This window comes from Nyctereutes procyonoides, unplaced genomic scaffold (assembly GCF_905146905.1).
Source record: "Nyctereutes procyonoides isolate TBG_1078 unplaced genomic scaffold, NYPRO_anot_genome, whole genome shotgun sequence".
Lineage (NCBI taxonomy): Eukaryota > Metazoa > Chordata > Mammalia > Carnivora > Canidae > Nyctereutes > Nyctereutes procyonoides.
In genome coordinates, this window is record NW_026575124.1 from 207,425 (window position 1) to 234,156 (window position 26,732).

Sequence of the window (26,732 nt, forward strand, 5' to 3'; positions counted from 1 at the left end):
ACTCGGCCCCGCTCCCTTCCAGGCTCCCAACCCCTGATTGGCTACGGTGCCCACGGCTGTGCGTCACCATTGGTCGAGGCCCGCTACCTATCACGCCTGAGGGGGCGGGGCGCCGAGAGACAGCGCGGCCGGGGTGGCTAAAGCGACCTGTCCGTCAGCCAGTGACTCCGCCCCCCCGGTGCGCGCGCGCGTGCGCACCGCGGGACTCGCCAGCGCGGCGTTCCTGGTTTTCGGGTTGCGCGTGGCCGCTGCGTGGTCCGAGGCGGCTACTCCCCCGACCACCCCGGCCCCGCGGCTACAAACTCAGACATACAGAGGCCGGAAGGTCACTGTACAGTTGATTCTTACTGTTTATACAGGAAAAGGCTGTAGTTTTCTTTAGTGAGCAGGTCATTTATTGAAACGAGTATTTACGGAGTCTGGGAAGTTTCATATTTAAACACTTGATTTTCAGAGCAAACCCTGAGAGGCCGAGGCTGTTATCTCCATCTTACGGATAAGATAACCGAGGAACAGAATGGGCCTCTCGATCTATCTAGTAAATGGAAGAGGGAGGTGAATTTGAACCCAGCTCTCATTCCTTATCCCTTAATTGCCTCTCATGTAGCATAGAGCATTGGATTGAGAATAAGGAAATAGGAGGTCTGGTTTTGACCCTAGTTCTCTAAAATTCTCTACAATTTCATGCTAACTAATGCAGGTACAGAGAAATGGCAGACAATCCCAATCTTATACTTCAACGATTTTTCAGCAAAAGTATCTTTTTTTTTTTTTTCATCTCCACCCCATCTGTTGTAGAAAGGAACCAACAATTTCTCCCTGTAACCCTTCTGGATCTTTTTTCTGCATCCCAGCCTTACAACGTTTATCTAGTGTCAGTTTCATTTAAGAGGTTTCTCCAGCAGCAATGAGCTGATGAGTATGATTCACACTCCAAGTGTGCATAGAGAATCTACAATGCTGGACAACTACAGTTTAGGCACACGAAGTGATTAAAACAAAGGGGGGGGTAGAGGGGGAGGTAGAAGAGATGTCATTTCCAGATTAGGGTGTCCCCAGAAGGCCCTTTTCTGAAAATTCATTCATTCGACAAATACTTATGGAGAACCTAAGTGCCAGGCACTAGGGATACAGAGAGAACAAGAGAGATGACCCTGTTCTTTTTGCTTAAACATTCTAGAGCAGTTTCAGATTGTGGATGCAAATACAAACATAGTATCAACAGAAAAGATGATATATACACATAAGCAAATGCTCCAACCCTCAGAAGGGATACAAAGAAGACATTTGTTATAAACTCTCTACAATTCAAAACTAGCTGGAAAATATGGGAATCAGAATCTGCAACCAGGGCGCCTGGCTGGCTCAATTGCTAGAGCATGCAAGTCTTCATCTTGGTGGCGTGAGCTGGAGCCCCATATTGAGTGCAGAGATTACTTAAAAATAAAACCTTAAAAAAAAAAGGGAGGGGTGCCTGGATGGTACAGTTGGTTAACTGTTTTTGTCTCAGGTCATGATCCCAGGGTGCTAGAATGGAGCAGAGATGTTATGCAGGGAGCCTGCTTCTCCCTCTCCCTCCCACTCCCCCGTTTGTGCTCGGTCTCTGTAAATAAATAAATATAATCTTATTAAAAAATAGGAATCTGAAACCAGATGTGGTAATATCAAAACTCTACTACAGTGAACAATGAAAAGAGGCATTAGGAACTAGCTAGGGATGCAACAGACTTTCATTGTTTAGTGTCAACTATAGGTCTTAGTTGGAAAAAAAAATCTTTTTTTTTTTAAAAGATTTCATTTATTTATTCATGAGACACACACAGAGAGAGAGGCAGAGACATAGGCAGAGGGAGAAGCAGGCTCCGTGCAGGGAGCCTGATGTGGGACTCGATCCTGGGACTCCAGGATCATGCCCTGGGCCGAAAGCAGGCGCTCAACCGCTGAGCCACACAGGCAGGAAAAAAAAATCCACCTACTAAAACAAGCAAAAAATTGCTATTTACAACCACTACCTTTAAGTGGGAAAGAGGGAAGATATTATTAAAGGATCAACATGTTGGCAAATTCTTTGTGCTGTTTAACAAAGAAGATGGCTGTCTTTTTTTTTTTTTTTAAGATATCTGTCTTTAATCCACTGAACAGTCTGCTAGCTAATGAATAGGTTCAAGTGGACCTGAGGCTGCTTGTAAATAGAATTTGGCAAAGATGAAGTTTCGAAGGAAAGAGAATTTTTGAGAATTTGTAGTTCTCAGTGCCAATCCTAGAGAAAGGGGTGTGTGTGCACATGACACATAGAATGAATATGAATGAATGCCAAACTCCTGCTCTTTTTGTAGTTACCCCCGTCTCAGTATGACAACTCCACCTTTCCAGTTGGTCAGGCCAAACACTGGGAATCACCCATGACTGTTCTCTTCCAAACTTACAGCAGATCCTACTGCCTCCAAATTCAAGATATAACTTCTCATTACCTGATCCAAACCACTCTCATCTCTTACCTTATTACGAAAGCCATTTTAAATACAGATGGCTAAAAGAACACTTTAAAACCTCAGCTACAAAACAAAACAAAACAAAAACCTCAGCTAGACCACGTCCCTTTTCTGCTCCAAGCTTTCCATTGATGCATTTCACGATCTTACATGGTGGCTTACAAGGCCCTACAGTACCTAGCATTCCATTTCCTCTCTAATCACACATCCTACTACTCTCTCTTCACCTTGTGTCCATACCAGCTAGACTGGCCTCGCTGCAATTTTCAAACATACCAGCATATTCTCACCTCAGAACCTTGTACTTGTTTCCTAAAAGAGCCTGTAATGTTCTTACCCCAGCTACTGTTATGGCTTGCTCTCATCCCGTTCAGATCTTTGCTGAATTGTAATTTTATGGGGACTTCTTCCTTCCTAGCCATCTTATTTCCAATTTCAAGAGCCCTACTTGCTTAAACACAGACAGACACACAAAAAATCTCTATTCTTTCTCCGCTTAACATTCTCCAAAGTACTTATTATCTAACATACTAACTTTTACTTATCTCCACTACAACTAGAATGTGTTAAGTTCTATGAGGGCAGGATGTCTGTTACGTTTACTGCCATATTCCATCAGTAAACAGTACACAGCACTTGATAGGTACTATTTTCTAATGAATGAATAAATTTAAGGCAGGAAAGTACCTGAAACTATTCTTCAGAAAAGGTCTACCTAATATTCAATTTTTACTTATTTTTGCCTGAGTGTTATATGAAATAAAAGGGCGGATATGCCACAGTACAAAAAAAGGTAGCACAAGTTGACATGTGACATAAACTAATCAGTTCAGAAATAAGCCCCAGAGCCAGACTGCAATAAATACATGCATCCTATCAAGCCAATAAAATCCACAGAAGACACAGAAAGGGTTTCAAATTTTCCTCAGAACATTGAATGATAGAGACCAGAATCATGCAAGCATTGATCATAAGATGAAGCCTAACTGTATGAATTAGTTTAACAAGCCCTATTCATGGGGAGCCACCTTTATACTGTGATTTATGTACCTCATCTATTGCCAAGGATGACACAGTTGATATTACTCTCATAACAAAGGCAAGACACTAAAACTTAGGATTTTGTAATATCATCCATTCCTACATTCTTCATTTACTTTTCTTCCATTCAAACCAGACCAGAATTCCTAAAATGTCAGCAACTTCCACAAAAGTTTCAGGAGAGATACAGCAATCAAAAATCTTAAGTTGTCCTATTTTAGAAAATGGAAGGTTGACCAGAACTCAAAGTGATTTTTTTTTCAGTGTACATCATTCTGTCAAATTGATCTTTTTTTCCTTTTAGTTTTTAAGCCATAGCTTCTGCTTTGTTATAATTTTGAAGTATTTTGGCATAAGTATTCTTTCCCTTTAAATGTGTAATTTACAAGATTTACCGTGTGTGTGTGTGTGTGTGTGTGTGTGTGTGTGTGTGGTTTTATATGTATCAGGAAAAGAGTGAGTATTCACTATCAGTTTTTCCAGGCACCACCAAGAATGCTATATTGAGTGTGGGTTTTTCTCCCCCTCTGACTACATCATACTTTATACTACGACCAGGTTCACTGTAACAACCAAATCTTAGGTCTTTCCTGGGCTCAATTCTCCAGGATCTTGTGTAGTCAGAAAGTATATACTACCAAAACTAAAAACTATAATCATAAGAGTAAAACGGCAGTTAAAGCCTAATTTAAAGACTTAGGACACATAAACAACAATCAGATGAGTGTTTTATCATTAACATTTATTGATGGGATGGATAAATACAGATTGAGAAACATACTTGACAGCAAGATATCAAACTGATAGCCAGACTATAAAATGTATACAACATCCTTTTTTAAATTTTTTAAAAATGTTTTTTGAATTTTTTACAAAGAGCCCTTACTGTAATGGTCACTTACATCCTATCAGTCACATAACAGCGGTAGAGATCCCAGGGGTAGCATCCAGAACTGAGGTGCCCCGAGGAGGACAGAGGCAACAGCAGAATAGTGTGCTGAGAAAGGACTCTTAAGAGCAATACAAAGAAAACAGACAAAAATATTACCACAAAATTGTACCTGAGTGACATAGATTGGTAAAGTATTTTACTTTTTTTTTCTTCTTTGCTCTTTGGTCTGATAAGAAAACGGACAGTTTCAGGTGTGTGGAATGGGGCGAGGGAAGGATCAGTTTCAAATCCAGAAACCTAGTTTAACACTATGTTAGGTTGCTGCATTCTTTTCTTAGGGTGCTTAACCCAGACAGCACTTCTATCTTGTAACCAATTCCAATATGATCTACCACTAACCAGTTAGGTCCTCAGCATTCAACTGAAGAGTTCCTGATAACCTGATGGAGACATACTTGTTCTGGCTTCAATTAGCATGCTGTCAAGCATCCCTCTCCATACTTAACATGGCAACGGAAAACCCAAGAGTCTTTCTCTTCTTTTCATTCGACCGTAAATATGCACTCATAAAGGGGAAGATCAGACACTGCTTTTTAGTAAACATTTTCTTTCCCTCCCTTTTCCAATGCCAAGTCCATATTAAAAACTTTAGAAACATTAAAATGGAAGGGTCTCCCGCTTAGGAAAGAATTCTCATTCCAGAACACTCTATCAGGTAGGATTACAGTACCATGCTTGTTTCAAACACACACCCACAGAGGAATAAAAAGACAAAATAAAACTTGATAGTGTGATACAACATGAACATTTCTTAAACCATCAGGAGCAAACACTCAGTTAAAAGCTGGGTGTCAACAAGCAGCAACACAGGGAATCTGGGGAGGCAGTGAAGTCACTGAAAGCTTAGTGGGACTGCAAAGGGCTTATTTCTCACAATGTGAAGGGTTGCATAGACTGCTTAAATTCTCCTAAACCCAAGAGAATAACATTTGTATTCCAACTTCAAGATGTTCTAGAATATCCCTTTTACTAGCATTAGTATCAAAATAACTTATTGACAAAAGAACAATCCTTTAAAAAAACTCATCTGTCCCCATGTTCCCAGAATTCCTGTGTTTCTGTTGGGAAAGATCTTTAAAATCCTATCATACTGGGCTAAGACTCCTCTAATTGCCTTTGTCCAGAAGCAAAATATGAGGAGTATGCACTTTCAACATGGGGAATTAGGTAGCAGAAGCTTAAGGAAATCCAGCACTGATGTTACCATGATTTTATTTCTATACCCTAATCCATTGCTGTTTCCAACTCAAGATTTGATTTTTTTTCTATCAACACTGGTGAAGCCAATAATACAGAACTATGAAAAAGGATACATTGAATCAAAACACAAAAAAAATCATTTAAAGAAAAAAAAAGAGGAAGCTGAGAGTCTCGCAAACACATTGATTCATGAGTGAGAAGCTTAGACTAATTCCTACATATTTTCTAAACCCAAAAAGCATAACTGATATTCCAGAAGACCAATTTAGCTTTAAATTAATGCTTCACTAGAGTTCAGCCAACAGCAACACAGGTATCTGATTAAAAGCCTTCAGGACATTCCACAGGTGTTTGTTTTTGCCAACGTAAGAGTCAAGCAAGGTTTTAGTAATGAGATTTACAGAACTTGAGGCTCCAGGCCTGCTTACCACCACTTATCCTTAATAGTCTAGGTTAAAAGAAGAAAAAAAGCCATGTTTAACTAGACTAACTTCGGATGTATAAATCCCATTTCTCACCCTTTGAAGGTGTGAGCTTAGAGAAAACACAGAGTTTAGAAACCACACAATCCTTTGAAGCCTAAGTTTATGTAATTTGAACAATAGGCATGCTAGCTGACAGGCACATCTGCTAACCCAAATGCAGCAGCTTCATGCAGAGCACACAGGACGTTCATGACATACACAGAAATCTAAAAAGAGACACTGTAAATATCTTAAAACAGTATCAGGAGGCAATAATATAGAAGTCTTTAAATTGACCTACATCAGCAATGAACTACTAGTGCAAAGGCCAGACTGCAGAGCATAAAGCAGCTCTTAGGCTCTAGTAAGCACTGTCTAGTTCACTCCAGACAGGAGGTCTAAGGAACTAACTATACAGATGCCACGGAGAATTGCTTGAGGCCAGGTGGGTATGTCTGCCTCTGTGGTGAAGGAGTGCATATGATTAGAAAAAATGTGACACTTGATGAGAAAAACTGAATGCTGGAAAAGACATTTTCATAATCATATCAGTGATTGATTCCACAAAGATACAGATCCAAACTAAATAAACTTTTGGTAAGGTCAGGAAGGAAAGTAGACTCCACCAAACAAAATCTAAACAAATAGAAAACCTAGATTTAGTAAACACATCACACATCTACCAATTACCTAGCACAACACAGAAAATATCAGGGAGATAGAGGAAAATGTCGTCTATAAAAATGAAGTAACACTCTAAGTAATACTGGTTTATAAGTCGGCAGAGAGCTCATTTTACACAGCAATGGCAGGCACTCTAGAGAGTTCAAATATGCAGAGATGCAGGACATTAATTCACCTTAAGGTTTACTGTACAAATTCCTTCCTATATTAGGCCAGTGCATCAACAATTCCAACTGCCTCAGTTTTCTCCCCAACCTACTCCTGGCAAGCAGCAGCACATGTACAACTCCTGTCTCCCCATGCCTTCCAATGAAAAATATTCAATTTTTCTATACAGACTATTTGGCGTAAAGGAAGCTGCATTAAAAATAAGGACAAATTCAAACTGCATCATCTTTTCCATAGCCAAAAAGACCATGAAGACCAAAGAATATCACATCAAATGATCTGTGGCTTGGTGGCATTTTCAGTTACACAACCTGGTTTAGAATTCTTTCTAGCCCCTTGACAGATTTCTTGCCTCAACAAAAGTGATGAGTTTTGAGTGCTAGGATCTTGAACACCAATTATCCTGAAATCTGCACCATAATCAAGCACCCATAAGAATAGAACTTCTGATCCATTTTTTTAAAGGACTCTTAGAGTCCTTTCTGAAAAACCTCTGCCTAGAAACTAAAGCCACCAAAGATGGACAATCTGGATCTGTGGACTAGGCTTGCTCACCCTCATGACACCAGTACTGTTAGATTCACAAGCTCCAATCTCTGAATCGTATAGGTTGCAAAAATTAAGGATGCAGCTGTTTCCCTTCAAATATACAGATAAAAAGCAAGTCTTACATTCATAATGCAATTTAAAATACAATATCCTAAAAACACCCAATCACAATTTCATTGTTTTCAGTATCCTCTAGCTCCATGGTTTCTCCCAGAGCTATTCTCATATATGGTCTGGGCTTTCATAGGCAGGATATACAGCACATCCCCCTTCCCTTCAGAGACCCTGAGACTGCTCTCACTTGAACACTTTCCCAAAGCCCAACTTGAAAAAAAGACACACCCAATTCTGTAGGGCAGAAGCCAGCCTTGCTCTCCAATCCTTCTTCCTCAACCCCACCTTTGTTCTGTATCAAAAGGAAAAGGGAGGGTAAAGGGGAAGTTTTTATAATGGAGTCTAGAATCAGGCTATTGGCTGCACTTGCCCAAACTAGAATTTAGAAGGCTACCACTCAATTAAAACATAAAGAAATGGGAAAATACCATGTTAAACACACGCCTCTTCCTTCCTTTATGTTCTAAAGGCCACACTGTGTTCTCTCTAGTAGACTGTTGGGAAGTGAAGATGGTGAGGGACAGGGAGGGAAAGATAAAACATGATTTTTAAACACACACACTTAAAAACACACACCCACACTTACATACACACTTTAAGGTCTCAACACTTCAAGTGGCCGAGCCTATCAGAACTCAAGGCCAAAAGCCTACCCCATCCCCCCTACATACCCCCCACCCTTCAATCCCACCCCCCAGGAATCACTGCTATGTATCTCATACACACAGCAAAATCCCTATCCCCTCCCCGATGATATAAAAAAAACTAAACAGATAACTTACTTTCTTTAAATTATTTTTTTAAAAGTCTCTTAAAAGATTTGACGTTTAAATACTTCCTCTCTTCTGATATATTAAACACCAAAAGGATCCACAACTGTTTGATAAAACAAACCCTCCATATTTCAGTCTTGGCAAGAAGAGGGAAGACATCAACTCTAATCAACCTAATTAGGAGGTGGAGAGGCCAAGAACAGAGAAAGTATTCTTAATCCTTCACAGCTTCAACACATTCTCACCTCTCTAATACCAGTAAAAATTATAATAAAATAGTTAAATTTCTGAGGCAGTAGCTATAATAACCAAGCCCCTCTACCACCCTCCCACTTGAATGTCGACATTAATTTATTCCCTAGTCCAAGAAGGGTGACATATTTCATAAGGGAAGTAAGTTCCTTAGTTCAGAATCAGTAGTTACCAAAAAAAAAAAAAAAGTTGTTTTAAGGAATTTTTTTTCCTCCTCTGTCTCTTTTACTTAGGAAGGGGTGGAAGTGGTGGAGGAGGTTCTGATGGTAGAGGTGGTAGCCGGGGTTTGTCTGTATTGCCAGATCTGGAGGACATTCCCCCAGCCCGTGGATTCAGATATTCACCATAATGAACAAATTCAAATGCAGGGGGCTGAGTGGGCTGAACACCCTGGGCACTGAGAAGGGAGTGAAGCATATTCACAGTATCTTGATAGTCTATTGTCTGGCTTACATTGTGACCATTGGCTCCAGTGGGCCCTTTATCCAGTTTCATATGAGGAACTCGAGTTTTACAGCTAGGCTGTGAAAAGGAAAGGCCACTTGTGTCTGAGCTATGCCCAGGCAACTGGGCCATTGTAGGAAGAGGAGGAAAGGTGAAATTTACAGAAGAGGATTTAGTACTCTTGGCAATCTTGGCTGGATGATCAAACATTGGGCCTCCAGTCTCTTCAGGAGGGCCCCTTTTACGAGTAGAACTGGAAGAGGAGAAAGAACTTGACAAGCTATAGGTTTTGTGTGCTAAGGTGCTTGTCTGGCTACTATGTTTTGGATCACCTGGACGTTTGTTCCCAGTACCAGCTGGAAGCTGTGAGTGAGAGTGCTTGTGTGAGTGATGATTATGATGATGATGATGATTAGATGGGTGAGTCTTGTGCTTTTCTTTGTGCTCTCGGCTCTTTGTGACACTGTCCTCTACAGAATTGTGCTTGTCAGCTGCAGCATGGACTTTAATGCGCATTTTTATCTCCTCTGGTTTTGAAGAGGCAGCTTTATCTCCACTTGCCACTGGGATTCTCATTTTGAGAGCTGCTTTGTCAGTCTTTTCCAGAAAAGGCCGCTCGGGGTTTTCTGAGCCCTCTATGGGCATTTTCAGAATGACTGAAGAATGGCTATCATGGTGAGACAGGAGATTCTGGGCAGCATATGCATATTGTGACTTCACATTGGCCTCCATGTTCTCCAATTGCCTCTTCTGAGCAGCCAACTCTTCTGCATGCTTTGCACGGTATTCTTTCAGTGACACTTTAGCTGATGGCACACTCTTACTACTATTCTGCTTCTGGGAAATAAATGCATTAGAACCATCCTGTTGCAAAGAATGATCAACTCCTATAAGTGCTAAATTCTCACTAGTCCGATGACCCTGAGCAGGTTCCAGTTTAAAAGGAGGTTGGGAGGAAAGCCAACGCTCGCCCTGCAGCATCTCCACATTGCTTAGGTTGCTGGATGACTCTTCAGTAGCTGGAAGGGAAGGCACTGCACTTGTAGAAGAAGTTGACATGCTCATTAAACCTGCAATAGTTGTGTCTGAAGAGCTCTGGGAAATCATATTGAGAATAGTCTGCTCCGAAGTGTTTTCATCTGCTCCTCGATCATCTGCTTTTGTTTTCTTGGCAGCCTGGCATGCCTAGAATGAAGCAAATGACATCTCTTCACCACAGGTAATTTATAAAATGGAAAAAAAAAAAAAAAAAAACAACCCTGGATTGAGGAGACTGTGGTTGCCGCAACACTGGAAGACCTGGATAGCCCACAGGCAGGAGGCTACTCTGGGATCATAACATTAGAAGTAAGATTTTAAAAACCTTAATTCGAAAAAAAAAAATAAAAAATAAAAAATAAAAATAAAAACCTTAAGTCAAGAGTAACACAAACAAGATCTCAAGGAGATCCCTGCACTTGCATGTTCACTGCAGCATTATTCATGCCAAGAGATGGAAGCAACTTATATGTCCATCAATGGGTAAATGGATAAGCAAATGTGGCATATATGTACAATGAAATCATACCTTGCCTTAAAAAAGGATTCTGGGGAAAAGTCAGAGAAGGAAGCACCAGAAATCTGTCTCCCCACCTAGACAATAACTTCACTGGCAGAATTTGTCTGATGTAACTATTTTGGAACTCTGGAGTCTGTTAAAGGCTTGCAACTTGGGCAGCCCAGGTGGCTCCGTAGTTTAGCGCCGCCCTCAGCCCAGGGCCTAACCCTGGGGACCCAGGATCGAGTCCCACATCGGGCTCCCTGCATGGAGCCTGTTTCTCCCTCTGCCTGTGTCTCTGCCTCTCTCTCTGTCTCTCACAAATAAATAAAAAAAAATTTAAATCTTAAAAAAAGGCTTGCAACTTTTGGGTTAAGCCTTGGACAGTAAACTGGAGTTAACTTACATCAACTCTTGCATCTCTCAGCACATTAGTAACTACCCATCTCCTACCCCAGCCACAATGGAGGCAGCTGTGCACCTGTTCCTAGAATAGCTTACACACCCTGGGGGAGCAAGTACTAGCAAAAAGGACTCTATCCTGCAAATATCAGGCTCTGTGCTCTGATCCCTGATTGCAGCTTCTGATCACAGAGGTACAGACCCAAAAGCAGGCAGCCACTGTTGCTGCACTTACCTCTACTGTTACAACCTCCTGCCCCTCTGACTAAAGTGACTTCCAGGGGACTTAAAAGATGGCACCCTTTCTCCCCTTCATTTTTTGTTTTTTTTTTTTTTTCCCCTTTTGGGAGCCAGACATTAAAGAGCAGGATATTAAAAAAAACAACTGCAGGGATGCCTGGGTGGCTCAGCGGCTGAGAATCCGCCTTGGGCTCAGGGTGTCATCCCTTTTTTTTTTTTTTTAATAAATTTATTTTTTATTGGTGTTCAATTTGCCAACATATAGAATAACACCCAGTGCTCATCCTGTCAAGTGCCCACCTCAGTGCCCGTCACCCAGTCACCCCCACCCCCCACCCCTTCCACCACCCCTAGTTCGTTTCCCAGAGTTAGGAGTCTTTCATGTTCTGTCTCCCTTTCTGATATTTCCCACTCATTTTTTCTCCTTTCCTCAGGGTATCATCCTAATCGGGGGATTGAGTCCCACGATGGGCTCCCTGCAAGGAGTCTGCTTCTCCCTCTATGTCTCTGCTTCTCTCTGTGTCTCTCAGGAATAAATAAAATCTTTTTTAAAATAAATAAAAATAAAAACTACATATACAGAGAGAACTAGAAAATTTTGATCACATATTCTCAGGGAAAGGATCAGAAAAGAAGTGAGAATATCTTAGTTTATACCTCAGGGTGATCTTCAGCAAAGACACCACACAAAATCAAATCCACCCCTCCATCCAAAAACAGTAATAAAAAATAGAAAAGCCTGGGAATCTGATGTCCAGAATTACATTATCAGATTCAAATGTCCAGTGTTTAACAAAAAAATCACAAAGCATTTAAAAAAACAAGAAAGTACGACCCATTCAAAAGAAAAAAAATAAACAGAAACTGCCTCTGAAATGGCAGTACTACAACACAAAGGCTTTAAAATAACTCCCTTAAAGATACTCAAATAACTATATAAGGGGAATTGTGGACAAAGCTAATAAAACAATATATGAACAAAATGGAAATATCAATAAAGAGACAGAAAACCTAAAAGAAACCAAAAAGAAATCCTGGAGCTGAGAAATACAATAACTGCAATGAAAAATCCAGAAGGATTCAAAGGCAGATTTGAACAGGCAGAAGAAAGAATCAGCAAACGTTAGGACAGGACAATGAAAATTATAATGAAAAAAGATTGAAGCAAGTGAACAGAGTCTAAGAGACCTATGAGACACCATCGAGTGGACCAACACATGCATCATGAAAATTCCAGAAGGAGAAAAGACAAAAAGGGGCGGAGAGAATATATGGAAAAATAATGGCTGCTAACTTCCCAACTTTGATAAAGACATGAATAGAAACAAAAGCTCAACAAATTCCAAGTGAGATGAACTCAAAGAGGCTCACACAAGACATACTAAACTTCAAAAGCCAAAGACAGAGAATCTTGAAAGCAACAAGAGAGAAGTCAATCAGCAGGTACAAGGGATCCTCAATAAGATCATGAACAAGTATCTCATCAGCAACTTTGGAGGCCAGAAGACAGTGGGCCAATACACTGCAAGTGCTAAAAGAAAAAAACCCTGTGAACCAAGAATCCTATATGCAGCAAAAATGTCCTTTAAAAATGAAGAAGAAATTAAGATCTTTCAAATAGGTAAAAGCTGAGGGAGTTCATGACTACTAGACCAGTCATCCAAGAAGTGCTCAAGGGAGTCCTGCAAAGTATAATGAAAGGAAAACCTAGTATTACTGTAACTTTGGTTTGTAACTCAAATCTTATTTTCTATTTAAGAGCCTACTGCATTTAAAAGGACTATTAGAAAAATAAATAAATAAATAAATAAATAAATAAACTATTAGTTAATGTTCTGGGACATACAGTATATAAAAGATACAACTTTGTGACATCAACAAATAAAAGATATGGAGATGCAGGTAGCAAGAAGAAAAGTTCTGTATGTACTGAAGTTAAACTAGTATAAATTCAAACTATTATATCTTTTATGATGTAATGTAATCTTCAGGGTAACCAAAAAGAAAACAGCAATAGAATATACATAAAATGAGAAAAGAATTTAAAATTTTCACTATGAAAAAATCAACTAAAAGACAGTAATGCAGGAAATGAGGGACAAAAAAAGACAAGGCATATAGAAAACAAACTGCTTAAGCATAATGACATTTTCTATAATTATTTTAAATGTAAATAGGGGGGAGCCCCGGTGGCCAGCAGTTAGCGCCGCCTTCAGCCCAGGGTATGATCCTGGAGACCCGGGATCGGGTCTCACATCAGGCTCCCTGCATGGAGCCTGCTTCTCCCTCTGCCTATGTCTCTGCCCCTCTCTCTCTCTCTCTCTCTCTCTCTCTCTCTATCATGAATAAATAAAATCTTTAAAAAAATGTAAATAGGTTAAACTCTCCAATAATGACTGACTGGGATTGTCAAAATGCATAAAAATATATGATCCAGCTATATGCCATCTACAAGCAACTGAGATCCTAAGACCCAAACAGGCTGAAAATGGAAGGAGGGAAAAACATAAATCATGCAAACAGTAATCAAGAGAGAGCAAGGATGGCTAGACAGATATGCGACAAAATATACTTTAAAACAAAAAAGGTGGGATGCCTGGGTGGCTCAGCGGTTGAGCATTTGACTTCGGCTCAGGGCATGTTCCTGGGGTTCCAGGATTGAGTCCCACATCGGGCTCCTAGTATGGAGCCTGCTTCTCCCTCTGCCTATGTCTCTGCTTCTCTCTGTGTGTCCCTCATGAATAAATAAAAATCTTCTTTAAAAAATTTTTAAAAAAATAAAAAAACAAAAAAGGTTTCAAAAGATACAAAAGGACATTATATATTAATAAAAGACTCAATATAGCAATTATAACAATTATAAACATTTATATACCAATAAAAGACCATCAAAACTGACAGAAGACTTCACTTGGAGACTTCAATACCCACCCACAACACTGGACAGAAAAAACAGACAAAAGATAAGGAAACAGAACTTAAAATATAAACCAACCAGATGTAAAAGACATAAACAGAACATACCCAACAACAGTATAAACCATTCTTCTCAAGTACACATGGGACCTTTACCAGGAGACACCATATATGAAGCCACAAATTGAGTCTAGATTTTTATTTTTTTTATTTTTTTAATGACTTTTATTTTTAAAGATGTTATTTATTTAGTCATAGACACAGAGAGAGAGAGGCAGAGACTCAGGCAGAGGGAGAAGCAGGCTCTACACAGGGAGCCCGATGTGGGACTCGATCCCGGGTCTCCAGGATCACACCCCAGGCTGCAGGCCAAACCACTGTGCCACCAGGGCTGCCCAGTCTAATTTTTAAAAGACAGATATGGGGACGCCTGGGTGGCTCAGAGGTTGAGAATCTGCCTTTGGCTCAGGGTGTGATCCCAGTTCAGGGATGATCAAGGCCCACACTGGGCTCCCTGTGAGGAGCCTGCCTCTCTGTCTCTCATGAATAAATAAAATCTTTAAAAAAAAAAAAAAAGACAAATATGATACAATTAGCTTTTTTGACAAGACAAAGTTAGAAATCAGCAACAAGGTGATTGCTGGGTGGCTCAGTCAGTTAAGCGTCTGCCTTTGGCTCAGGTCATGATCTCTGGGTCCTGGGATCCAGCCAGGGTCAGGCTCCATGTTCAGTGGGAAATCTACTTCTCCCTCTGTCCCTCCCCCTGCTCCCATGTGTGAGCACTCACTCTCAAGGGCTCACACTCTCTTTCCCCCCTCCCCAAAATAAATAAATAAAATCTTTTTTTAAAAAAAATCAGTAACAGGGGCACCTGGGTGGCTCAGTGGTTGAGCATCTCCCTTTGGCTCAGGTTGTGATCCGGGGTTGTGGGATCAACACCCTCATCAGGCTCCCCGTGGGGAGCCTGCTTCTCCCTGGGCCTTTGTCTCTGCCTCTCTCTGTGTGTCTCTTGAATAAATAAAATCTTAAAAAAAAAAAAATCATAAAATCTTAAAAAAAAAAAAAAAAACGGGAATCCCTGGGTGGCTCACCGGTTTAGCGCCTGCCTTTGGCCCAGGGCGCGATCCTGGAGTCCCGGGATCGAGTCCCGCATCAGGCTCCTGGCATGGAGCCTGCTTCTCCCTCTGCCTGTGTCTCTGCCTCTCTCTCTCTCTCTCTCTCTCTCTCTCTATGTCTATCATGAATAAATAAAATCTTTTTAAAAAAATCAGTAACAAAAGGAAAACTGGAAAATTCACAAAACTGTAGAAACTAAACACTTTTATTTATTCATTCATGAAAGACAGAGAGAGAGAGAGAGAGAGAGAGAGAGAGAGGCAGAGACACAGGCAGAGGGAGAAGCAGGCTCCATGCCAGGAGCCTGATGTGGAACTCAATTCTCAGTCTCCAGGATCACGCCCCAGGCCGAAGGCCGCGCTAAGCTGCTGAGCCAAGCTGCTGAGCCACCAGGGCTGCCCCTAAACAACACTATTAAACAACCCTTGGATTAAAGAAATCAAAACGGAAACTAGAAAATACTTAGAAATGAATGAAAACAAAAATGCAACATATCAAAACTTATGGGATACAGAAAAAACAGCACTAAGGGAGAAATTTATAGCTATGAACACTAACATTAAAAAACAATAGAGATCTCAACAAACGCTTGAGGAACTACAAAAAGAACAGCTGGCCAGGGATCCCTGGGTGGCGCAGCGGTTTGGCGCCTGCCTTTGGCCCAGGGCGCGATCCTGGAGACCCGGATCGAATCCCACATCGGGCTCCCTGCATGGAGCCTGCTTCTCCCTCTGCCTGTGTGTCTGCCTCTCTGTGTGTGTGTCTCTCTCATGAATAAATAAATAAAATCTTTAAAAAAAAAAAAAGAACGAAAGCCAAAGCAAGTAGAAGGAAGGAAATAACAATTAGAGCAGAAATAAAATAGAAAATAGAATAGAGAAAAATTAATAAAACTAGAAATTGGCTTTTTGAGAACAAAATTAAGCCTTTAGCTAGATGGGCTAGGAAAAAAACAAGATTCAAACTACTAAAATCAGAAATAAAAGTGGAGACATTGCTATCAATTCTACAGAATAAAAAGGATTATAAAAGTACTCTCAACAATTATATGCCAATAAATTAGATAATGTAGATGAAATGGACAAATTAAATTCCTAGAAATACAAAACCTACTGAGAATAACCCATAAAGAAATAGAAAATCTGAGTAGATTTATAACTAGCAAGGAGATTGAATTAATAATAAAATAATCTCCTAACAAAGAACAGCCCTGGACCTGATGCCTTCATTGGTGAATCTTTTAAAGAAGTAACACCAATCTTTTTAAGCAGCGTATTAAAAGGATTATACACTATGACCAAGTGGGATTTATTCCTGGAATACAAGAATGGTTCAACATACAAAGATCATCCATATAATATGCCATATAAACACAATAAAGGGAAAAAAACCACGATTTTCTAGATATAGAAAGCATTTGACAAAATCCAACACCTTCTCATGATAAAAAAAAAACACGCAACAAACTAGGAATAGAAGGAAACTACCTCAACATAATAAAACCCATATATGAAATACTCATAGCAAATATCACACTCAACAGTGAAAAACAGAAAGGTTTTCTGCTAAGATCTAGAACAAGGGAAGGATGCCCCCTTTCACTTCACATCAGAACAACCAGGCAACAAAAAGCATTCAGGGACACCCAGGTGACTCAGTCAATTAAGCATCTGACTCTTGATTTTTACTCAGGTCATGATGTCAGAGTTGTGAGATGGAGCCCCACACTGGGCTCAGTGTTGAGCATGGAGTCTGCTTAAGATTCTCTCTCTCTCCCTCTGCCCCTCCCCACTCACGTTTTCCCTCTCTCTCCCTCTCTCAAGAAAAGAAAGAACATTCAAATTGGCAAATAAGTAAAATATTTGTCTGCAGATGATATAACCTTATATAGAAATGTCTACATACACAAAAAGTTAGAATTAATACATGAATCCAACAAAGTAATTGGATACAAAGTCAACACATAAAATTCAGCTGCATTTCTATATATGAACAATCTATGAAGTAAATTATGAAAACTATCCTATTTACAACAGTATTAAAAAAAAAAAAAACCACCAAACCTTATAAATTAAATTAACCACGGAGATGAAAGACTTGTACAATTAAAACTGCAAAACACTGCTAAAAGAAATTACATAAGACCTAAATGGAGGGACGCCTGGGTGGCTTAGCAGTTGGGCATCTGCCTTTGGCTCAGGGCGTGATCCCGGATCCCCGGGATCCTTATATGGAGCCTGCTTCTCCCTCTATTTGTGTCTCTGCCTTCCTCTCTCTGTAGCTCTCATGAATAAATAAATAAAATCTTTAAAAAAAAAAAAAAAAAAGACCTAAATGGAAAACTTATGTTCTAGATTCAAAGGCTTAAAATTGTTGAAATGTGAATATTATTACCCTAAGCTTCTACAAAGTCAATGCAGTCCCTATCAAAATCCCAATGATGTTTTTTGCAGAAATAGAAAAGACCACCCTAAAATTCATATGGGATCTCAGAGGACCCCAAATAGCCAAATCAAAGTGAAAATGAAAAACAAAACTGGAGAATTTGTACTTCCTGATTTTAACACTTACTGCAAAGCTAAAATAATCACTGTAAAGTGTGGTACTGGCATAAAGACATACAGATGAATGAAACAGAAGAGAAAACTCAGAAATAAGCCCTTGCATACATGGTCAAATGATTTTCACCAAAGATGCCAAACAGTCAACAGGGAAAGGATAATCTTTTCAATAAATGGTGCTGGGAAAACTGGATATCCACATACAAAAGAATGAAGTTGGACCCTTATCTAGTACTATATACAAAATTAACTCAAAAATGGATAAAGGGCTTAATAAAACTCTTAGAAAAGGAAAAAAGCTTCATAACAGTGGATATGAAATCAACGATACAGGTAACAAAAGGAATGAATTTCTGGATATGATATCAATGGTATAGGTAACAAAAGAAAATGAACAATCTGGACTTCAAAAATTTGTTTTATTTCTCTAGTTAAAAAGTTTTAAAACCACTTCAAAAATTAATATTAAAAACAGAACTACCATATAATCCAGCAATTCCAATTCTGGATATATAACCAGAATAAAAAGCAAGGTCTTAAAGAGATACTTATACACCCATGTTCACAGCAGCTAAAATATGGAAGCAACCTAATTGTTCATTAACAGATGAATGGATAGGCAAAATGTGGTAGATGCATACAATGGAGTATCACTCAGCTTTTAAAATAAACAAAATTTGGGGCAGCCCGGTGGCTCAGTGGTTTAGCGCCGCCTTCAGCCCGGGGTGTGATCCTGGAGACCCGAGATCGAGTCCCATGTGGGGCTCCGGGCATGGAGCCTGCTTCTCCCTCTGCCTGTGTCTCTGCCTCTCTGTGTCTCTCATGAATAAATAAATAAAATCTTTAAAATAAATAAATAAAAATAAACAAAATTCTACAATATGCTACAACATGGATGAAACTTTAGGACATTATGCTAAGTGAAATAAGCCACAAAAAGACAAATACTTAATGATTCCACTTATATGAGGTACTTAAAAGTAGTAAAATCATAAAGTAGAAAGTATAATTGTGGTTGCCAAGGGTTGAGAGGGAGGGAGAGTGGGGACTTATATAATGGGTATAGTTTCAATTTTACAAGATGAAATGAGAGGCACATGGGTGGCACAGTTGACTAAGCATCCAATTCTTGGTGTCAGCTCTTGGGTCATGATCTCAGGGTTATGGGATCAAGCCCCACACTGAACTCAGAACTCAGCAAAAACAAGATGAAATGTATTATGGAGATGAACGGTAATAACGGTTAAACAATATGAATATATTTAATACTACTAAACATTTAAAAATGATTAAGATGGTATCTTTATGCTATATGCATTTTACCATGATTAAAAAAAAGAAAAGAAAAGGATGGAAATCCTGCCACTTGCCACAACATGAATGAAGGCCTTTTGTTGTGAAATAAGCCGGACACAGAAAGACAAAGTATGATCTCACTTATATGAAGAACCTAAGAGAATTAAATTCATTCAGAGTAAAATAGAGAACTGGGGAGTAGGGAAAAACAAGAACCTGTTAGTCAAAGGATACAAAGTCAGTTACAAGGTAAGTCCTAGAGACCTACCGTATAATGCCTATAGTTAACAACACAGTACTGTATACTAAAAAATTGGCTAAAAGAATAAATCTTGTATTAAGTATTCTATCACACCACCAAAAAGTTATAGTAATCTATACCAATGCTACAAGCCAACTAAAAAAATAATTTGTGCATATCTAAAATTTATCCATGTCTTATGACTTATGACAGCAGTTAGTCCAAAAGCAAATTTCAGAAATTTTGGTGAAGTGTCATATGATCACAGTGATGACCTATGTACTGTCATTTCTTTAAAATCTAGGTAAACTCATTTTCTACAACTCACAAACTCGGAAGAATGAGATTAAATTTATCAATCTGAATTTCTGAGATTGCAGGAACATTTTTATCTTTTTATTTTTTTAAGATTTTGTTTATTTATTCATAAAGACACAGAGAGAGAGAGGCAGAGACACAGGCAGAGGGAGAAGCAGGCTCCATACAGGAAGCCCGACGTGGGACTCGATCCTGGGTCTCCAGGATCACACCCCAGGCTGCAGGTGGCGCTAAACCGCTGTACCACCGGGGCTGCCCTGCAGGAATATTTTTTTTTTTTTTTGCAGGAATATATATTTTTTTTGCAGGAATATTTTTAAACAAACTTTCTATCTGATGCCAAGGAAAAAAAAGAATCATCTCATTATAAGTTTTGAAAAATATTTGAAATACAACTTTTGCCTTCCATCTATAAAAACAAAATTCTACAATCCATTTAAAAGCAAATAATGTCAAAGACAGAATGATACCAGCTCTAACCTTGTAACTCTACCTTTCCTCTACCAGAACCCAACACATTAGGACTCAGAGAAGTTACATTTTTTCCCCTAACAGTCTCTACATAGAAAACACTCAACCAATGTTGCTGACTATTATCACAAGAGTTGCACAACACAAAACAAATCCTGCTATCACCTATTACCATTAACTTCCGGGCCAGTATCCAAGCTATGAAGCTGAAGTCATGATTATGACATAACTAAGAAAAAGGGAAATTCCAAACCTGGGTTACATATCCAATTTTGGTATATTTACTGTGCAGTTAAAAGAAAAAAAACTGGTTTTGTACCACAAGCTGACAGCAATAATTCTTACCCTCCAATTCCGAATTCGTTTGAGCCGGTTAGGAGTTTTCTCCAGAATCTGTAGAAATTCATGTGTCAGTTCTACAAATGAAATAGAACATTTAAGAAAAACTCAGAGAAACAGAGTAAAAAACAAGAATAACCTCAACTAACTATTTTCATCTGAATCAAGTCACTTTGGGCCAGATATGTGACAGATGAAGAGCAAGTGCTTTCCAAGGTCCCTTACTCTAAAACTTACCATCTAAAAGTTCCAAGGTCACAGTGGCGTCAACATACTCCCACCAGTGCTTCCCATCAGTTGAGACTGGGATCTCCCAGTTGGACCACTTGCAAGCCAGATGAATGCAGACACAGGCCACCACAGGAGGTGTGTACTGCAGGCTAAATGTGGTCAAATGCAGGCTGACATCAGAGGGAAGGAAACAAGAGAGTGTCATGAGCTCTCAATTCTGAACCCAAAGTTAAAACTCTCCATTATTTAAAAAGAAAAAAAAAAATTAAAACACTGGAGAGTAAGAAGGGTAAGAAATATCCAGTGCTCTGATCCAGCACTCAACATGATTTTCCATTAACCCACCTGCTCAGGTAACATTTCTGAATTTTTTTAGCTAGATTTCATTCAATCTCACCCACTGACGAAAGACCAGGACCAAATAGGGTACTCAGTTTTTTAAAATAAGGATCTATTATCCTGAGAATAACTTAGAACTTAAGGAAAATTATAATATTTTTGGTTGATATATAATCCCTAAATCAAATACTTTAAACTGTCTTAAAATCATCTTATCTTGTGCCAATCACAGGTCTGGTCTATTTAAAATAATGTACAGAGGGGAAATTGGGTGATGGGCATTTAGAAGGGCACTTGATGTAATAAGCACTGTATGTTATATCCAACTGATGAATCACTAAATTCTACCCCTAAAACTAATAATACAGTACATATTAACTAAATTGAATTTAAATAAAAAATAAAAATATAATAAAATAAAATAAAATAATGAACACTCTCTCAATTGTGAATGTGTTTAATTGATGGTTTACTTCAAAACTTTCTTCTATCGGGGTATAAAAATGAACTTCTTAGTCCTGACAGTCAGTAGGAATATCTTTGGTTTTCCATGATTAATCAATTAGAGATGAGACTGAGCAAATAATTTGGCAATACAAGTCATATATTAATAATTTTTGTTTTAAAAAGGTTAGAAGGAAGAAAAAATATTATAACTCTTTACACATATACATGCACATTTATCTAGCAATGGGGGAAGAAAAAGGAAGTCTTTTAATTATTGGGGCACCTGGGTGGCTCATTTGGTTAAGCATCTGACTTTGGCTCAGGTAATGATCTCAGGGTCCTGAGATCAACCTGGGTGTTGGACTCCCCACCCAGGAGGGGGTCTGTTTGTCCCTCTCCCTCTGCCAGTCCCTCTGCTTGTGCTAATAAGTAGATAAAATCTTGAAAATAAGTAAATACCGTAATTATTGCAGAATCCTCCAAATTAGATTCTCAGTCACTATCAACTACAAGTTTACCTAAACTTACAGAATTATGCTCTTGGATTATTTATTTCTTTAGATTTTATTTTTAAGTAATCTCCACACCCAACATGGAACTCAAACTCATGACCCTGAGATCAACAGCCACTCGCTCTTCCAACTGAGCAGCCAGGTGCCCATGCTCTTGGATATTTTAAAGCAATGTAAGACATGCAGAATCAAGTAGGCTTTCAAACAATCAGTACTACATAATTACATCACCTTAGCAAATTAAAAAGCCCCATGGAAATTTAATTTACAATATGAAAACTGTACAGAAAAATCAACATTTACCAGAGAATTGTCTGTAATACACTGTATCAAATATCCATCCTGGGTCTTTGGGTTCTAGTTGACTAAATACTAGACCTGATATATACCCCTCAAAAAGTAAAAATTCTAACCCCAGTAAAGTCCTATCCCAAAAATAGAGGGGAAAAATATTAAAATATAAACCTGTTAGTTGCCATGAAGTAAGAAGTCTGTGCTAAGTCCTTGCTTGCTAAAAAAAAAGGGGGGGGGGGGAGGAAAAAAGTATTAGTTCCATTCATTCTCAACAATTATTTAGTGAGCATTTAATATATCCAAGTAGAGAAACATAATAATGAATAAAGCAGACATGGTCCCTGACCACCCGATGTTTAGTATTCTACCAAAGGAGATAAATTAGCAACTTTTAATTATAATAACTATGCTGCTTCCAGACCTAGGGACTCAAGCTTTACTCTGCACACCAAGTATTTGGGGTACTTGCTTAAAATGCAATTCCTAGATATCCTCTCTACAGTGTGACTCTATTATGTTTGGAGGACACAAACATTTCTAACAAGTAACCCAGAAATTCTGAAGCAAGAGTTCGCTGAAAAGTACTGAACTAAAAGATGAACTAATTTGGACGCAAGATCAGAACCTAGAAGACCCTGATATATTTGAGAAAAGTGATTTGTGCTTAAAATTTTTTTAATTGAGTAGCCTGTCATTCAAACCCCAAATCATCAAATAACAATTATTTGATATAACACAATGAAGGGAAAAACAAAATACAAAACACATTCACCCTTCCCCAAAAAACTGCTCTGAGTAATAAAGTAAACTTTAATTTTCCTTAAAACTTAAGTCTTTTCAATATGGGCATATATCCACCTTTATTTAACCTTATCCTTGCTCAATATAAACTTTCTAATGCTTTGTAAATATAAACAACTTGGGAAAACATTGGGAATTTACAGACAAAGCACACATTAGCAAAATATAAAATGAGGCCAATTATCAGTTTCATCTACAAAATTAAAAGGAACTTCATTGCACCAGTGTCTAGATATTGATATTAACACTTAAAGAAGAAGAACAAGGTTTCATACAATTACAGTTATTAAGGTTAAATTAGGTTAAATTAGAATTTAAAAAATGGGGCAGCCCAGGTGGCTCAGGGGTTTATAGCGCCGCCTTCAGCCTAGGGCGTGATCCTGGAGACCCGGGATCAAGTCCCATGTCAGGCTCCCTGCATGGAGCCTGCTTCTCCCTCTGCCTGTGTCTCTGCCTCTCTCTCTGTGAATAAATAAATAAAATCTTAAATAATAATAATAATAATAATAATAATAATAATAATAATAAATATGTCCTACCAAGGCTTTGTCAATCATGGAAATAAGTCAAATAAATTCTAGATGATCCTCTGAGTGGCCTATAAAAGGCTGCCTAGGACAATCAACCCTAGAATCACATTAAGATCACCACTCCCAAAATATCCTTAAATTGTCATTACATACTAATCATTTGACTTTATAAAATCTGCTCCAGACTCTGACAAATATTCTCAAGAGACTAATTTTCTTTAACTGGAGATCACCTAAAAACTTTAAGAACCCTGCAGAAAAATCCCAAATTAGAAATAATCATTTTGATTTAAGCCAAGTAAATCCTTTCAATTTAACTTCTGGGCAAAGCATCAATGTTATATATTTGTCACAGTAAATAAATCATGGCTATTAAATGGTAAAACAATTTCAAGTTGGGATTCCTTACCTCGAACCAATTGAGTGCACTTTACCACATGTGTATGTGGGTGATCAATTGTTAGTTCAAAGCCTTAAAAAAAAAAAAAAAAAGCTTTAGTTAAAAAGCTAAAGATACTGGAGACATTTTATATTTCTTTTATGTGAGTCATCATCACAGGTCTCCCTCATTGCCCTCTCCCAACACTGCTGTTCAGGGGGTCACACAACACATACAGCATATTCTTCTCTAACACAAATTATCTTCAAAGACAATTATGTTTTTAACTAAATGATAAAGCTAATGCAGTCTCAAGACCCCTGAGGAACCAATAATCTATAAACAGAAAATTATTCTAAGTGGATAAATGATTTATGCAACTTAGATCTTACTGGCTTCCACATTAAAATATTAATAAAAATTTATTTCACCAGAAAAATATCATTGTCCCCTAAAATAGTTACTTTGAAGATAATTTAAAGTAAAAAGCTAATTAACAGAAATTAACTTGAAATAACCTTTTAGTGCTCACTTTGGCAGCACATATGCTAAAAAAAAAAAAAAAAAAAGAGATAAGCCTTGAAGAATTGTGTGTACAGACATGCATTAAAATATAGCCATACCAGTAACTTTCCAACACAACTCACAAACTCCTCCCTTACCCAGAGAAGAGAAAAAGAGGCCAAAAGAACTAGGAAAATCTCTTTTATTTTCCTTATTTGCTAAGCTTTTAAAGGTAGTGTCTCTGATAAAAATAATAATGGAACATCTGGGTTCCCAGCCATTCAACTGCTGGAGCTTGAATTACTCCACCTCCACTCTGCTGTTTTAAAAACTGATTAGAGAGGCATCTGGGGCAGAGTCTGAAAATTCTCTCCCTCTGCCCCTCCCGTCCACATAGGCACACACACATGCACGTTCTTTCTCTCAAATAAATAATCTAAAAACCAAAACTCTATGTGCCCTCTTTAAAAAACATTAGAGAGAGTGACAAAACATGAGAGACTCCTAACTCTGGGAAACGAACAAGGGGTAGTGGAAGTGGAGGTGGGTGGGGGGATGGGGTGACTGGGTGACGAGCACTAAGAAGGGCACTTGACAGGATGAGCACTGGGTTGTTATACTATATGTTGGCAAATTGAACCTTAATAAAAAACAAACCACTGATTACCAATTTTAAAAATAAATACTGTTATCTAAATATAATAAAAAACAGAATAAAAAAAATCCATGAAAGGAGAAAAGTTTTTTAGTGTCTGCATTTATCATAAAGTTAGAAAGTGCCAAACCTTCCAAAGCAAATCATGATCCTAGAATTAAAAAAAACCTGCTAACTGCTATTCCAAAGGACAGCTATATCTACCTTCTCTCTATGGTATAGGTCAGGATTAAACTCTGTACTCCACAACCTCTATAATTTGCAAGAACCTTCACTAGAGATTTTCTTCCTGTTTCCTATTTTGCAAATTTATAACTCTACATTATATACATTTCTTAATGTTTTAAAGAAAAATAAATTTACCTAAAGTCTGCAGAATTATGCTTTCTAGTATCACCAGATCTTGAACTTGTTGCAGGTAAGCCTGCAGATGAGAAGACATAAATTATTCCCCTAGAAGGCACAATATATAAAGTATAAACAATGCTAACAACTCCTTCCAGGGAAACCAAACCAACAAAAGGCAGGGATGTAGAATTAGCAGGCAGCCTAGGAACTGAAATACAATCTTTATCTCTATTTAGCACAAATTCTCCTCTTAGAAGAAGGAAAAAATGGCACATTGAAGTAACACTTTATCCATAATTAGCTACAGAAAAGGCACCAGAGATTTGGTTCATTTTCAAGACTGACATTTTAGGTTTTAAAGTCATGTAATGTAGACAAAGACAACTAAAAATATATATACTTTTTTTTTCAACACCATCAAAATACATTTGTAGACCCTTCCTATAGTACTATAGGCAACCTCAAACATTTGACTCCTGACAAACCTTCACATTTGAGGTAATGCTATATTTCTAAGAATTAGAAGAGTTCAAAGGAAAAGGGAACAAACCAACAAATTCTCTCAGATTTGTACCAGCCAATACTGTAGCCACTATCCACACATGGCTTCTGATCACCTAAAATGTAGCTAGTCTAAACTGAAATGTGCAATATACACCAAATTTTGAGGACTTTTAATTAAAAACTAATAATGTAAATGACCTCATTAATAATGTTTTAATTCTAAAAAAAATAATGTTTTAATATCGATTTATGCTAAAATGATATTTGAGGTTATATAAAAATAATATAAAATATAACAGTTCTTTCACTTCTTTTAAATGAAGATTTTATTTCTAATGAAGATTTTAAATGAAGTTCAATGAAAGTTAAAAATTTTTAATTACACGTGACTCCCTTTGTATTTCTAGTGGGACTGCACTAGTCTAGAACTCTAAGAGAATGAGACTTAGGGCAGGAGTTAGAGCCACATTGCAGTGACCTTTCCACCTAACTTTATGATCTTCAGTGAGTCCAATAAGAACTTAAGCTATGCTAGTACTTCTCTCCATATAATGAAGAAAATATTTTACCGTAAGATTCCCCATCTCACAAGGAATAAAAATTCAGATGAGAAATTTG

The 26,732-nt window shown here is 38.2% G+C and overlaps 1 protein-coding gene across 1 annotated transcript in view; it reads right to left on the minus strand.

The window, feature by feature from the left end:
* Positions 1-8,379: 8,379 nt before the first annotated feature.
* CCNT1 (cyclin T1) overlaps positions 8,380-26,732 on the minus strand; it is a 29,410-nt gene continuing 11,057 nt past the window's right edge. Inside the window, exons 4-9 of the mRNA XM_055337227.1 lie at positions 25,626-25,686; positions 24,134-24,196; positions 22,565-22,610; positions 20,808-20,971; positions 20,577-20,647; positions 8,380-10,318 (exon numbers count right to left, since the gene is read on the minus strand). Coding sequence (XP_055193202.1) covers positions 8,915-10,318; positions 20,577-20,647; positions 20,808-20,971; positions 22,565-22,610; positions 24,134-24,196; positions 25,626-25,686 — 1,809 coding nt within the window. The 3' untranslated portion in view covers positions 8,380-8,914. The remainder of the gene's footprint in view (positions 10,319-20,576; positions 20,648-20,807; positions 20,972-22,564; positions 22,611-24,133; positions 24,197-25,625; positions 25,687-26,732) is intronic.